We start from the raw sequence: 12094 nt of genomic DNA, 5'->3' as shown, positions 1-12094 counted from the left end.
TATTTCATGTGAATAAGGGGAAATTTCTTCTTCACATTTATCCCACTTCCATTTGATCACGGTAGAGAAAGCCTAAATCCCCAATAAAAGATCAATAAAAATTTAAACATAGGGTTGTAAACAAAGCCACAAAATGGTCCACATGGGAAAAGTGTTATAAATGCATTGAGTTTAGAAAGAAGAACAGAAAAAACTAAGAAGAGAAACCTTATATCCCACAGAAGGATCCACACGGGAGAGGCGATATAAGTACATGGAATGTGGAAAGAACTTTTCTTGGAGCAATCATGTTAATTCCTATAACAGGGTTCAACATCTTTGACATTTGGGGGGTGGGAAACTTTAGGAGGAACAATGACTGAATTTTCTGTATACACATTGATTTGAAGAAGAATCCATGTAAATTGTAGACTTAGTTCAGGGGTCACGGTGTCATATGGCGTATCACGACTTTTCCCCCCTTCGCTAAACTGGGCGTGGAAAGTCATATAGATGCATGGAATATGCAAAGACCTTTTGGAGCAATCCTCTTAACTCCCATAACAAGATCCACATGGAAAAAGCCTTATAAATCTTTGACATTTGAAAAAAAAAAAAAAAGCTTCAGTAGGAACAATAACTGAATTTTCCATATACACATTCATTTGAATAAGAATCCATGTAAATTGTAGGCTTAGTTGTTGAAATATAAGTATTTTTTTACTTACATATACTTCATTAGGAAAGGATTGTTTTAAAGCCTGACCTTCAGAAATGTCAGCCCCGAAGAGCTGAATTGACCAACAGCATGCAAACAATGGGCATATGCTGTTTTAATTATGAAAAGTGGGTGTTTGAAATTAATGTTATTTGATCTTCACCACTTCTATTTCACCTGAATAAAAGAAAATATTTTTTTCCTCATTTATCCTACTTTTCATCGGATCATGATAAGAGAAGGCCCAAATCCCCAATTAAAAAATCAATGTTTGCTTTTTGAGAGCAGGCATCAGTTTAGTTAACAAATTATATAACTCCAGGCGTGTTATGGGACAAGCATAAATCTGGAAAGACTTGCAGAAATTATAGTTAAATATGAATTACAGAAATACATTTTATGGTAAGGAAGTTTTCTTTTGAATCATTATCGGCAATCATGGATCACGATACTCCATGCTACTCTGATTTGTAATCTTTGTTTAGATTTTGCCATGGTCATACCAATGTCATTCTTTATAGCAGCAATGTCAAACTGAAAGCACGCAGGCTGGAGCCTGTGATATGTCTAGATTTGGCCCATGGGGCTGCCCTGGTAATGGCAAGGGATCCAGCCCCCACCACTTTGGTCCCGGCCCATCCCAGCATGGCCAGGCACTCCGGGCATGCTGCGGAGAAGCCTGGAGGGGTGACACAACACCAAGGCAAGGCCAGCGACGAGAGGCATTGCAAAGCAAGACTGGGTGAGGAGAGGTGTGGTGAGGCAAGGTGTGTATAGGAGGTTGCCAACGCAGATAGAAGCCAGTGAGCATGCGGGGGCTGGTGGTGCCAGGCAACAGAAGAAGTTGGCATCGCTTGGCCTCTCCTTGCCCAGCTTTTGTCGCATTCCTCCTGATCTTGTCTCACAGCAGACAGTAGCAGCACTACCCTTAAGGAGGAAGTGTGGCTGGGTGTCCCCTCAGGGAAGTGGGGTGGGGCTGGACTGGAGGATCCCTGTGCCTGGTGAGCTCAAGAGCCAGCCATGGCCACCCAGGTATGCCCACCTCATAGTCTTATATGCAACTGGCCCTTTGAGGGCAACCATACTGATGTGGCCCCCAGTGAAATTAAGTTTGACACCCCTGTTTTAAAATCTCTAAAAAGTGTCCTGGTGTCCTGAGTTGAATTCCCTACTCAGCCCCCACATAAGACAGATTTTATTTTGTTTTGCCCAACATGCTGTTTCAGCTTTATATTTGTTTTTCAGTGTTTGCTTTCCTTTGTCTGTCTTTCGTCCTGATGTGGCGTCATTTCTCCCTCAATGAGACTTGTGAGGCAACATTTTTGGAACATCAGTTTCAGCTTTTTCTCCAGTTTGGAATCGGCTTTCTTCATTATTTATTTTTTTCCCTCATAAACTGCCACTCGGTCTTTCCAATCATTCTTAGGCACCCAGAGGCAAGAATTTGAGAAGGCAACCTCATATGTTGGATTAAAGAAATAAAAACCAATACAGATCTGTGTTTCCCCTCCTGGTCCTTGTCTTCTGACTGCCCGGCTGTTTCTGAGAAGATTTTGGTGCCCTTTTGAGGCCTTCTCCAATCTCTGCGGAGCCTTCAAACGGCTGTTTTTGAGGGAACCGAGTTCAAATCCTCCAGAGAGATTTATCTCCACAGAGGTTCCTGGAGAGGAAGATGGAAAAACTGGAGGTGCCGAAGCGTCTTTCTTAGACAGGGAGGCATTGAGAGGGACTTCTACCCCCACCAAAACTACTCCCATGCCCATCATCCCTGCCTTCCTCCTCCCCTCAGACGCCCTCCTCTCTGCGGGGAATCCTGCCAGTTCTGCGTAGAGTCCACCGGGGAGCGCTCAGCTTCAGGACAGAACTGAACATGCGCTAGTACCTGGCACGTGATTCCCGGGTCGTCAGTTGGAAGACGCTGGAGGTGCATCTAAGTCTTCATATTATTACCACCCCCACCCGCTTCGGGAGGCTGGGGCGGGGCCTTTGCAGAAGACCCAGAAGCTGCCGGGAAGCTTTGCAGGGATGCGGATCCAGACGAGACTCCCGAGTTCTGTGAGTTGCGGCTCTGCCAAAGCACAGGAGGCATGCATGGGGACGGGCCAAGTCTTCTTTTGGGGTCGGAGTCTGGGTCCCATGCTCCCCTGCCGCCCTTTCCCATGCAGAGGCAAGGCGGGAGACGGTGGAAGGAAAGGAGAGAAATGCGTTCTTTAGAAGGGAGGGGCCGTTTTCCCCACATTTCCTGGGGGAGCCACTGCATGGGGGAGGGGAGGCTGGCCCGAAGTTTTCCTGCTGGATCTGGGTGCAAGGATTGGGGTGCTGCTTCCCAGTCTTTCCGCACGACCGCAAAAGGGCTCTATCGGCAAACGAAGAAGAGAAACATGGCAAAAGTGGGGTTGATGTGCAGCATTCGCGCTGTATGCCCGATGACACCAATGGTTGTCAAAAGTTGGCAACTTTACATTCTGGGTGTTGAAATGAAAGCTTGAAAAACGCTGCATGGAGTTAAGAAGTGGGCGGATGTGTTTGTAAGAATTGGGTGAATCAGAAGATCATGTTAAATTGTATGTGGATTGTTCAGTTGGGTGTTAGTGCTATATGTATTGGATGATGGCGTGTTAATTCAGGCTTCTCAAGTTCTCAAAGGGATTCGGGCCAGATGGGCTTCTGTTGCTTTTATTATATATTCAGATATTGATTTATTTACTTAATAAATGGGTTTATATAGCACTCGGCTCAATTTTTGTTTGTGACCTGCGACACTCGTGATTTAAAGAGTCTGTCTTCATTCACAATAAGTTGAAATCAGTTGAGTAACTAACTCAAAAATAGGAATCCAAAATATTTTATGTATTTCTCAAATATTGTAAATAATCGGTAGAAGATGATCCAGAAAGGTTCTCCTGCATTTCCTCCAGACCCAGATAAATCAATTTACCTAATAAGATTCTCCGCTTTGCAGACATTTGTAGGTTCATTAGTCTTTTTGTTTTACTTTGGAGAAGGATGCTCATTAGTTAATTTAGTTATACTATATTTACTGGAAATTTCTGTTTTCCATTTCAGATATGTTAAGTGGAAACCTTTCCTGCTCCATCTGAGATGAAAGTGTCTTCTAAGTGTGGAAGGTTGAATGTCCTTAGGAAATTTGACCAGGATCACTTCGTGAAATTCAGGTCTTGTGAATAGGAAGACCTCTGGAGATCTATTGGCCCACTTTGTAACTGGATTAGAGAAAAAAAAGAGAAGATGGAAGGACAACACCTAGCAGATGCAGGAACTGGAAAAGGCCCGCTTGCTGCTCAGCTTTGGAGCTGTGAGAAGAATGTGTCAAGTCTTAGAGAGAAGATCCAGGAAGTGGGAACTAACACTTGCTATCCCTTCAGAAAAGTAGAGTTCCAGAAGGTGACTGGGCCCAGGGATGTTTGCAGTCACCTTCACCGCCTTTGCCTTCAGTGGCTGCAGCCAGAAAGACACACGAAGGCTCAGATGTTGGACCTAGTGCTCCTGGAGCAGTTCCTGGCTGTCCTACCCCCAGAGATGGAGAAATGGGTGCGGGAGTGTGGAACGGAGACGAGTTCCCAGGCAGTGGCCCTCGCCGAAGGATTCCTGCTGAGCCAGGAGGAGGAAAACATGCAAGAAGAGTTGCAGGTGTGAGAATATAGCCCCGGCAGGTCTAATGATCTCTCTGAATTTGTCAGTGTCTCTCTGGGATTATGAACTGCTTAGGCTAGTTGTCCCATTCTTCTTTTAGGAGATGTTTTTGGGGAATTATTCCACCCTTATTTTCCACCTTCAGTGATATGCATTGGGGTCTCCTAGCTTGAGGGTACAGTATGAGAATTCATTTCTTTCTCTCTGCTCTTCCTTGTTTCTACTGGGACGTCATGTCCAGATATCCTTGGAAGCAGCCACCGAGTATGTCAAGAGAAGGAAAGAATCCAAACCCTCTCAAGAACTACTGGTTGGGGAGATCTTTCAGAAAGATCAAAATCAGGATACCACGTCAGGTAATGGAAGCCGCATCTGTGTGATATAAGGTTTAGATATCCAGCTAACTGATTCTTTTGCTCCTCTTGGGTGGAACATCTCAATTTTTTTTTTTTAACAAATCTGCTTTCGTGCTTTTTCTGCCTTTCACAGAGAACCAAAAACAGTCCTTGATATTTTTTGAATCACCTCTTCTTTGCGACATAGCTGAAAGAGCGACTGAACCTCAGGTAGGAGAAACGTTGGAAAAGATCCATGAATCTTGGATGGGTTCCATTTTGTTATGGAGTTTAAGACAATATACATATATTTTGTAAGACACCCAAAATCACTGAGAATGAATTAGGTGGCCATATAAATTTTCTGAAATAAATAAAGTTTATTAAATTCATATGCCTCTTGTCTCGGTATCCAGTGTGACTCTGGGTGGCTTAGAATGGCATAAAAGCATAAGTATAAAACCACTAAAATTAACAGTAATTAAAATGAAGGTTGAAGCCAAGTACCTAGACCATTCGTGGGTGGACTATTGTCTCTTACTTAATCAACCACCTCCAGCATAGTGCACCCCCATCGGGCTCCAAAATAACTGGTACAGCCAGATTTTCAGGCCCTTCTGAACAGTCAGAAAAGTGGAGGGAGATGTTATCTCCAGTGGCAAAATGTTTTTATTTTCAACTGTTATAGATGAATGCAACTCTGGGCAGCATACAACCTACTAAAATAACATGAAAGATTAAAGAAACAATAGATGCAGCATTAAAATTAACAGAGAAATAGCTAAGACAGGGAGTTTTATAAAGGAGTGGAAGTGGGATCTTCTTTTTAATCCAGTAACCTCCAAGATGACATGTCTCCATTCAGGCCCCAGGCCAAACATCAGAAACAAGTTTTAAGGAAGGCTAGAAAGGGCGAGATGGATTTCACGTTGAGGAGTACCATGTTATAAATGGCAGGGGTGACACAGGAAAGGCTGTTCTCCTTGACCCACTAGCCAAAATTACTCCATCAGTAGGGTATGTGTCCGAATAAGTGGGTTGGGGCAAGACAGTTCTTCAAATAACCAGGTCGCATACCATGATGGGCTTTGGATGATCAACCATAACCATGATGGGCTTTAGATAACCAACAGCTTGAATTGGATTTAGAAGCAAACCAGCAACCATTGCAGCTGCACGTATCATCCTAGGGGCCTACAGAACTGTCCATTCTGCTGTGTTTTGTACCAGCTGTAGTTTCTGAATACTTTCCAAGAGTAGCTCCAAATAAAGCCTATTGCAGTAATCCAAACAAAAGATGACCAGGGCATGAATGATTTAGCTCAGAACCACACAATCTAGAAAAAAGGTGCAATATTGCTGTTTCAAAGCAACACAAAAAGGGAAAATTTAGATTGAGTCTTTGAACATTCACACTCAGTTTGGCCTACCTCTCAAGAGTGTTTTGGAGAACCAAGAAAGAAAGTCTATTCTAATCTTCCCCACCCATTGTAGAACATTTTTTAACAACTATAATTAAGGTTAAAAAGTATTTAAAATGATTAGAGAGATAGTTGTAAGCTTTGGAAGCTATATTAGCATCAGACGTTTCCAGACTGCCACATTCCTGAGGCTGGGAAAATGGGAGGGGGAATTTCTTGGAGTATATGTGGTTAGACATAATAGCATTCTTTTTCTAAGTCAAGGTCATGTTATTTCTGCACCTGGTTGAAAGGACGTCTCAAGCTGGGACAGATGGTGATTGGGGCATGTGATGCAATGAGGGGTGCAGGTGGTGCTTTTGTAGTTTTTACTTATTGCAAGGAAATCTGGAACTTTCAGATTTGGGACTTTCCAGATGTGCCAGTTTACTACTATGATAAAAAGAACTTTGGAGAGGATTTGTTGGAGTGGAGGTTTTCTGGAACACTGACAATAGCTAATAAAAGGAGCCCCCATTCTATTCTTTATTTCCTTGAAAGAATTCAACTTTATCCTCCTAAACTTATAATCATATTGATGTATAAAAATGAATGGATGTATACCAGACTAAAAAGGTATAATAAAATGGCCAAATAAAATATCTGTAAATAAAAAGTATGCCTAAGCGGCTCGTAATCAAAGCACTTAGAATTTGGTGAGGGATTTCTAACAACCTGGGTGCCAACTGACACCTGAACTTTGCAAAACCTGAGAAATGTTTTCTCAGGTAATGTTCTTCACTGCTCTGGTTCAGAAGGTGAGTAGACTACATCACCCACGTTTTGGTAGTCTTAACACAGATCCCTGGATGAGCTCTGTTAGCTTTTTAAGGTAGTCCAGACAAGAATCGGGACAATGAATTCTAGCTCTACTTAATTTAATGTAGCAAGTCTGGAAGAAACCCCCTTCCCCATCCCTTCTTCTGAAATTCAGATTTCATTGAGCAGACTGTTGTCTCGTCTAAGACTCTTCTTTCTGTCTCCCAGGGTCAATCCCATATGAAATGACAACCTCTCTTTGCATTATTACTGTGGGGAGTGTGAGCATGATGGCCCCTAAGTGGATACAGCAGATAGTTGGCAAAAATGTCAAATGGGTTTCTCCAGTTTCTGCCCACATAGAAAAGTGTTGGAGCTACTGCTAAGCAGAGGTGGTATTCAGCAGGTTCTGACCAGTTCTGGAGAACCGGTAGCGGAAAATTTGAGTAGTTCGGAGAGCTAGTAGCGGAAATTTTGAGCAGTTCGGAATACCACCTCTGACTGGCCCCGCCCTCATCTATTCTCTGCCTTCTGAGTCCCAATTAATCAGTTGGGTCTTCTTTTGTTGTCCTGCACAGGAGAATGGAGCTGGAAAGCAGGTTAGTGGGGTAGGGAGAGAATGGGGATTTTATAGTTTCCTTCCCCTGGAGTGGGGTGGGAATGGAGATTTTATAGTATCTTTCCCCTGGAGTGGGGTGGGAATAGAGATTTTATAATATCCTTCCCCTGCCACGCCCACCAAGCCACACCACACCCACCAAGCCACGCTCACAGAACCGGTAGTAAATTTTTTTTGAATCCCACCACTATTCAGTTGACTTCACTGAAAGCCATTAAAAGTCCTGCAGTAAATCTGATGAAATGTCCTTTACGTTGTGCCATATGCCAAAAGTTGTGAGATCTTATTTTGAATTCTGCGACAATTGATCATTTCGTTCATTGCAAATCTCCCCTGGAATTGGTGGAAGAGAAGTCTCAAATTCTTCTTGGGATTGTTTGTTAATGCGGAAATGTGTTTCCTTGTTTAGGATCTTGTGTCTTTTGAGGAAGTGGCTGTGTATTTCTCTGAGGAGGAGTGGTCTCAGCTGGATCCTGACCAAAAAGCTCTTCATGGGGAAGTCATGCTGGAGAATTCCAGGAATCTGGCTTCTCTGGGTAAGAATCTCTTATCTGTGGTTCTATAGAATGGAATTCTTTATTGGCCAAGTGTGATTGGACACACAAGGAATTTGTCTTGGTGCAAATGCTCTCAGTGTACATAAAAGATACATTCGTCAACTTGCTGATTATCTCTAACTCATTGTAGCCAACTTGCCACAGAACCAAAGTTACACTAATATCAAGGAAATGGTGGAATAAAATCATTAAAGAAATCACTAAAGGAAGGGCCAAATGAAATGTGAATGACAAAAATTAAAATAATGTCGAAAAAACAGCATCACTGTTTTATTCTGCGTTGAATTATCCCGCAGCGAGTTGGCCCGTAGTGAGTTGGCTGTGTGGATTGTCCCATTCCTGAGAACATCGCAAGGAATAACAGAATAATGAAATTGGAAGGGACCTTGGAGGTCTAGTCCAAACCCCTGCTCAACCATTTTAGACAAGTGGCTGTCCAGTATTTTTTTAAAGCCTCCAGTAATTGAGCGTTCCTGACTTCTGAAAGCAAGCCATTCTATGGGTTAGCTGTTCTTACTGTTAGGAAAGTTCTCCTTAGTTCTAGGTTGCTACTCTCCTTGCTTAGTTTCCATCCATTATTTCTTGCCTTGCCTTCTGGTGCTTTGGAAAATAGGTTGACTAGTTTGAAAATAGGCCAGGATTGCATTGAGGTTTTTTGGCTGCTGTCACATACCACTGGGTCATATTTAAGTGATTGTTCATTAGCAATAGCATTTGGACTTATATACCACAGTGCTTTACAGCCCTCTCTAAGCAGTTTACAGAATCAGCCTATTGCCCATTAGAATCTGGCTTCTCATTTTACTGACCTCAGAGGGATGGAAGGCTGAGACAACCTTTAGCCAGTGAGAATCAAACTGCCGACTGCCGGCAGCTGGCAGTCAGCAGACATGGCCTGCAGTACTGCATTCTTTCCGCTTGCCACCATGGCCACTAGGACTATAAATGCATGGAGTGTGGAAAGATCACTCTCACAGTTACTACTATTGGGAGTCACGTTTGATTCCCTTTTTGCTAATTATCCCAGCACCAGAATGAGAATTCCAAAAGACAGAGAAGTATGAAAAATTGTAAGCATCATCACAGTCTTGTGATTTTCCACTTGGTCAATTCGCCATTCCTGATTGTGGTTGCTCAGTGAGTGTCCCAGGTTGATAGTTATTGGGGATTTAATTTGGCCCGAGGTCGTAGAGCATACGATGCAGCACAGGAGCTCATGGCAACATGGAACTGGTCCATATGATCAAGGGCCTTGCATATGCTAGTTGTCAAAGATTAGATCAGGGGCAATTTTCTCTTTGGGCAATTGTAATCTGATTTGATGAGGATATATGAACTTGAGTATTAGCCCACCTGAAAATTCATCCTTAGTAGAAGCTTAGATCAGATTCTTTTGTATCAGCCAGCAAAACACCCAAATTATATTGATGATATTTTGGGAAAATTTCAGGAAAAAAATATATCTTTAAACATGTTCCTAATCTTGCTACAATTTCTTGTTTCTTTTTGAAGAAAATAATGTCAAAGAGGATATGAATTACACAGAACAACGCCAAGCAATCCACCGGAAAAAGGAAACAGGGAAGTTTGCCACTCAACTGGAACCAAAAAGTGATGAGAGGAACCGAACACAACGTGGAATTCAAAAAAGCTTTCCTTGGATCAGTCAACCTACTTATAGAAAGATCCATACAGAAGAAAGACCCTATAAATGCCTGGAGTGTGGAAAGAGCTTTTCTAAATCCAGTCACCTCATTCGTCATAAAATGACACACTCAAAAGAGAAACCGTATACTTGTATCCAGTGTGGAAAGGCCTTCCGTGACAATTGCTCTCTCAGAAGTCACCAGAGAAATCACAATGGAGAAAGGCCCTATAAATGCATGGAGTGTGGAAAGTTTTTTACTCAAAGCGGTGCTCTTGCTACCCATAAAAGGATCCACACAGGGGAGAAGCCATATAAATGTATGGAGTGTGGAAAGAGCTTTACTCAGGGTAGTCATCTTACTTCTCATAAGTTCATCCACACAGGGCAGAAACCATATAAATGCATGGAGTGTGGAAAGAGTTTCTCTCAGGGCAGTCGTCTTACTTCTCATAAGCTCATCCACACAGGGGAGAAACCATATAAATGCATGGAGTGTGGAAAAACTTTTAGTCAAAACAGTAATCTTACTTCCCATAAAAGAATCCACACAAGGAGGAAGCCATATAAATGCAGAGAACGTGGAATGGGTTTCTGTGAAAACCCATCTCTTCGGGAACATGAAAGGAACCACATAGGGGAGAAACCACATAAGTTTATGGACTGTGGAAAGGGCTTTTCTGTATCTGATCACCTCATTTCCCATGAAATGGCCCATTCAGAAGAGAAATCATCTACCTGCTTGGAGTGTGGAAAGACTTTCCCTGATAATTCTCTCAGGAGCCATCAAAGGAATCACAGGGGAGAAAGACCCTATAAATGCATGGAGTGTGGAAAAACCTTTGCTTGGAGCAGTAATCTTTCTTACCATAAAAGAACCCACACAGGGGAGAAGCCATATAAATGTCTGGAATGTGGGAAGGGTTTTAGTACCAACAGTTACCTTACTGCCCATAAACGGATCCACACAGGGGAAAAGCCATATCAATGTATGGAGTGTGGAAAGAGCTTTAGAAGGAGTAGCCTTCTTACTTGCCATAAAAAGATCCACACAGGAGAGTAGCCATATCAGTGCAAGGATTGTGTGAAGATCTTTAACAGGAATAGTAATCTAAAATATGTCATGTCATGAAAGGCTCCACTTGGGTGATACTGCATATAAATAGTAAACTCATACAGATATGTGAGAACATTTTGCCTTTCCAGTCCAAAATGGACAGGATGACTCCTTAATCCTGATTATAATTTTTGGTAAGTAGGAGGCTCCAAGGCCAAAAATAAGTGGAGATAATGGGCATTGATGGTGTCTTAATAGTGTCCAGCACAACATTTAAGACATGTAGACTTCCAGGAATTCCTTTTGATGAATATATCCAGTAGAATTGCAGGTGGATAACCAACCCTTGATTTCTTATGATTGCACTTTTTTTTTCATTTGCTTAATCTTGTTATCTGCTTTTCTGTCCTTTCTTCCTGTTGTGTATTGCAAAATAATAGCTGAGAAAGAAAACCATAAGGAGTATAGGGTTAGAAAATACAACCTGAATTTCAACATACAGCTCATTGGCTTTGTGCCCTAACTTTGTGGTGATTTTTGTTTTCTTAATTGCAAAGTAAAATATCAAAAGAGTTTGTGTGTCCTAGCATCACGAAGCATGCCAGAAATGTGTGGGAGACATCTCTCATTTCACAAAGGAGTAACTATCACTTGGATATGAAAATAACAAAGTCAGATTTGTTTTCTACTGTGTGAAATCAGGACATGGGAACTTGTAATAGCAATGTGAGCATTATTCAGTCAAAAGTGCCTTTATGACACTGAATCCTCCCCATAATCTCATATAAATGTGCATAGTATGGAAAGAGCTTTAAAGGGAGAGTTTTCTTTTTATCAAAGGAGCCATAGTGATGAGAAAGCCTATAAATACATATGCAAAGGGTTCTCTATGAAGGTGCAAACAGTCTGCTTTGCTACAGAGTGACATGAGGTTGACAAAAGCTAAAATGGATTGTATCACATATACTTTTTAAATTAAATCAAATACAGTTGGTATAGTTTTTTTCCATCATACAGTTACTGGTCTTTGGACACATTGAAAATTACAAATGTGGGATTATTTTTGGAGGATCCATACTTGAGGGTTTGAGTCTCACATCAGATTGAAATCATTTACTCAAAGGCAGCTTAGCAGCAGTTCCTAATGTTTGAATCTGTTTTTAGTTTTTTCCATATATGGAGTGGATAAACCAAGCAGCTTTATTAAGAAAAACTTCTTGTATGGAAGATGGATATCTAACCAAGCATCCAACAGAAACCTAGATGTGTCATAAATACAGATGTGATAATATTATACGACAAGTAGCACAC

At 41.9% G+C, this 12094-nt stretch overlaps 1 protein-coding gene across 1 annotated transcript; it reads left to right on the top strand.

Annotated features, from left to right (window-relative positions):
- The first annotated feature begins 2557 nt into the window (after positions 1 to 2557).
- On the top strand, positions 2558 to 11356 carry LOC113451830 (uncharacterized). Its single transcript, XM_087928067.1, has 6 exons — positions 2558 to 2752; positions 3764 to 4348; positions 4593 to 4707; positions 4841 to 4917; positions 7934 to 8060; positions 9594 to 11356. Exons 2-6 carry the CDS (start codon positions 3947 to 3949, stop codon positions 10787 to 10789), a joined length of 1917 nt encoding a protein of 638 aa, XP_087784193.1. The 5' UTR covers positions 2558 to 2752; positions 3764 to 3946; the 3' UTR covers positions 10790 to 11356.
- Positions 11357 to 12094: the final 738 nt, after the last annotated feature.

The sequence above is a fragment of the Pseudonaja textilis genome, chromosome 2, assembly GCF_049901715.1.
Source record: "Pseudonaja textilis isolate UNSWEBS1 chromosome 2, rPseTex1.2, whole genome shotgun sequence".
In the NCBI taxonomy this organism is placed as follows: Eukaryota; Metazoa; Chordata; class Lepidosauria; order Squamata; family Elapidae; genus Pseudonaja; species Pseudonaja textilis.
Note: the sequence above shows the minus strand (reverse complement) of the source record. Positions and strands in the feature narration are given on the sequence as shown.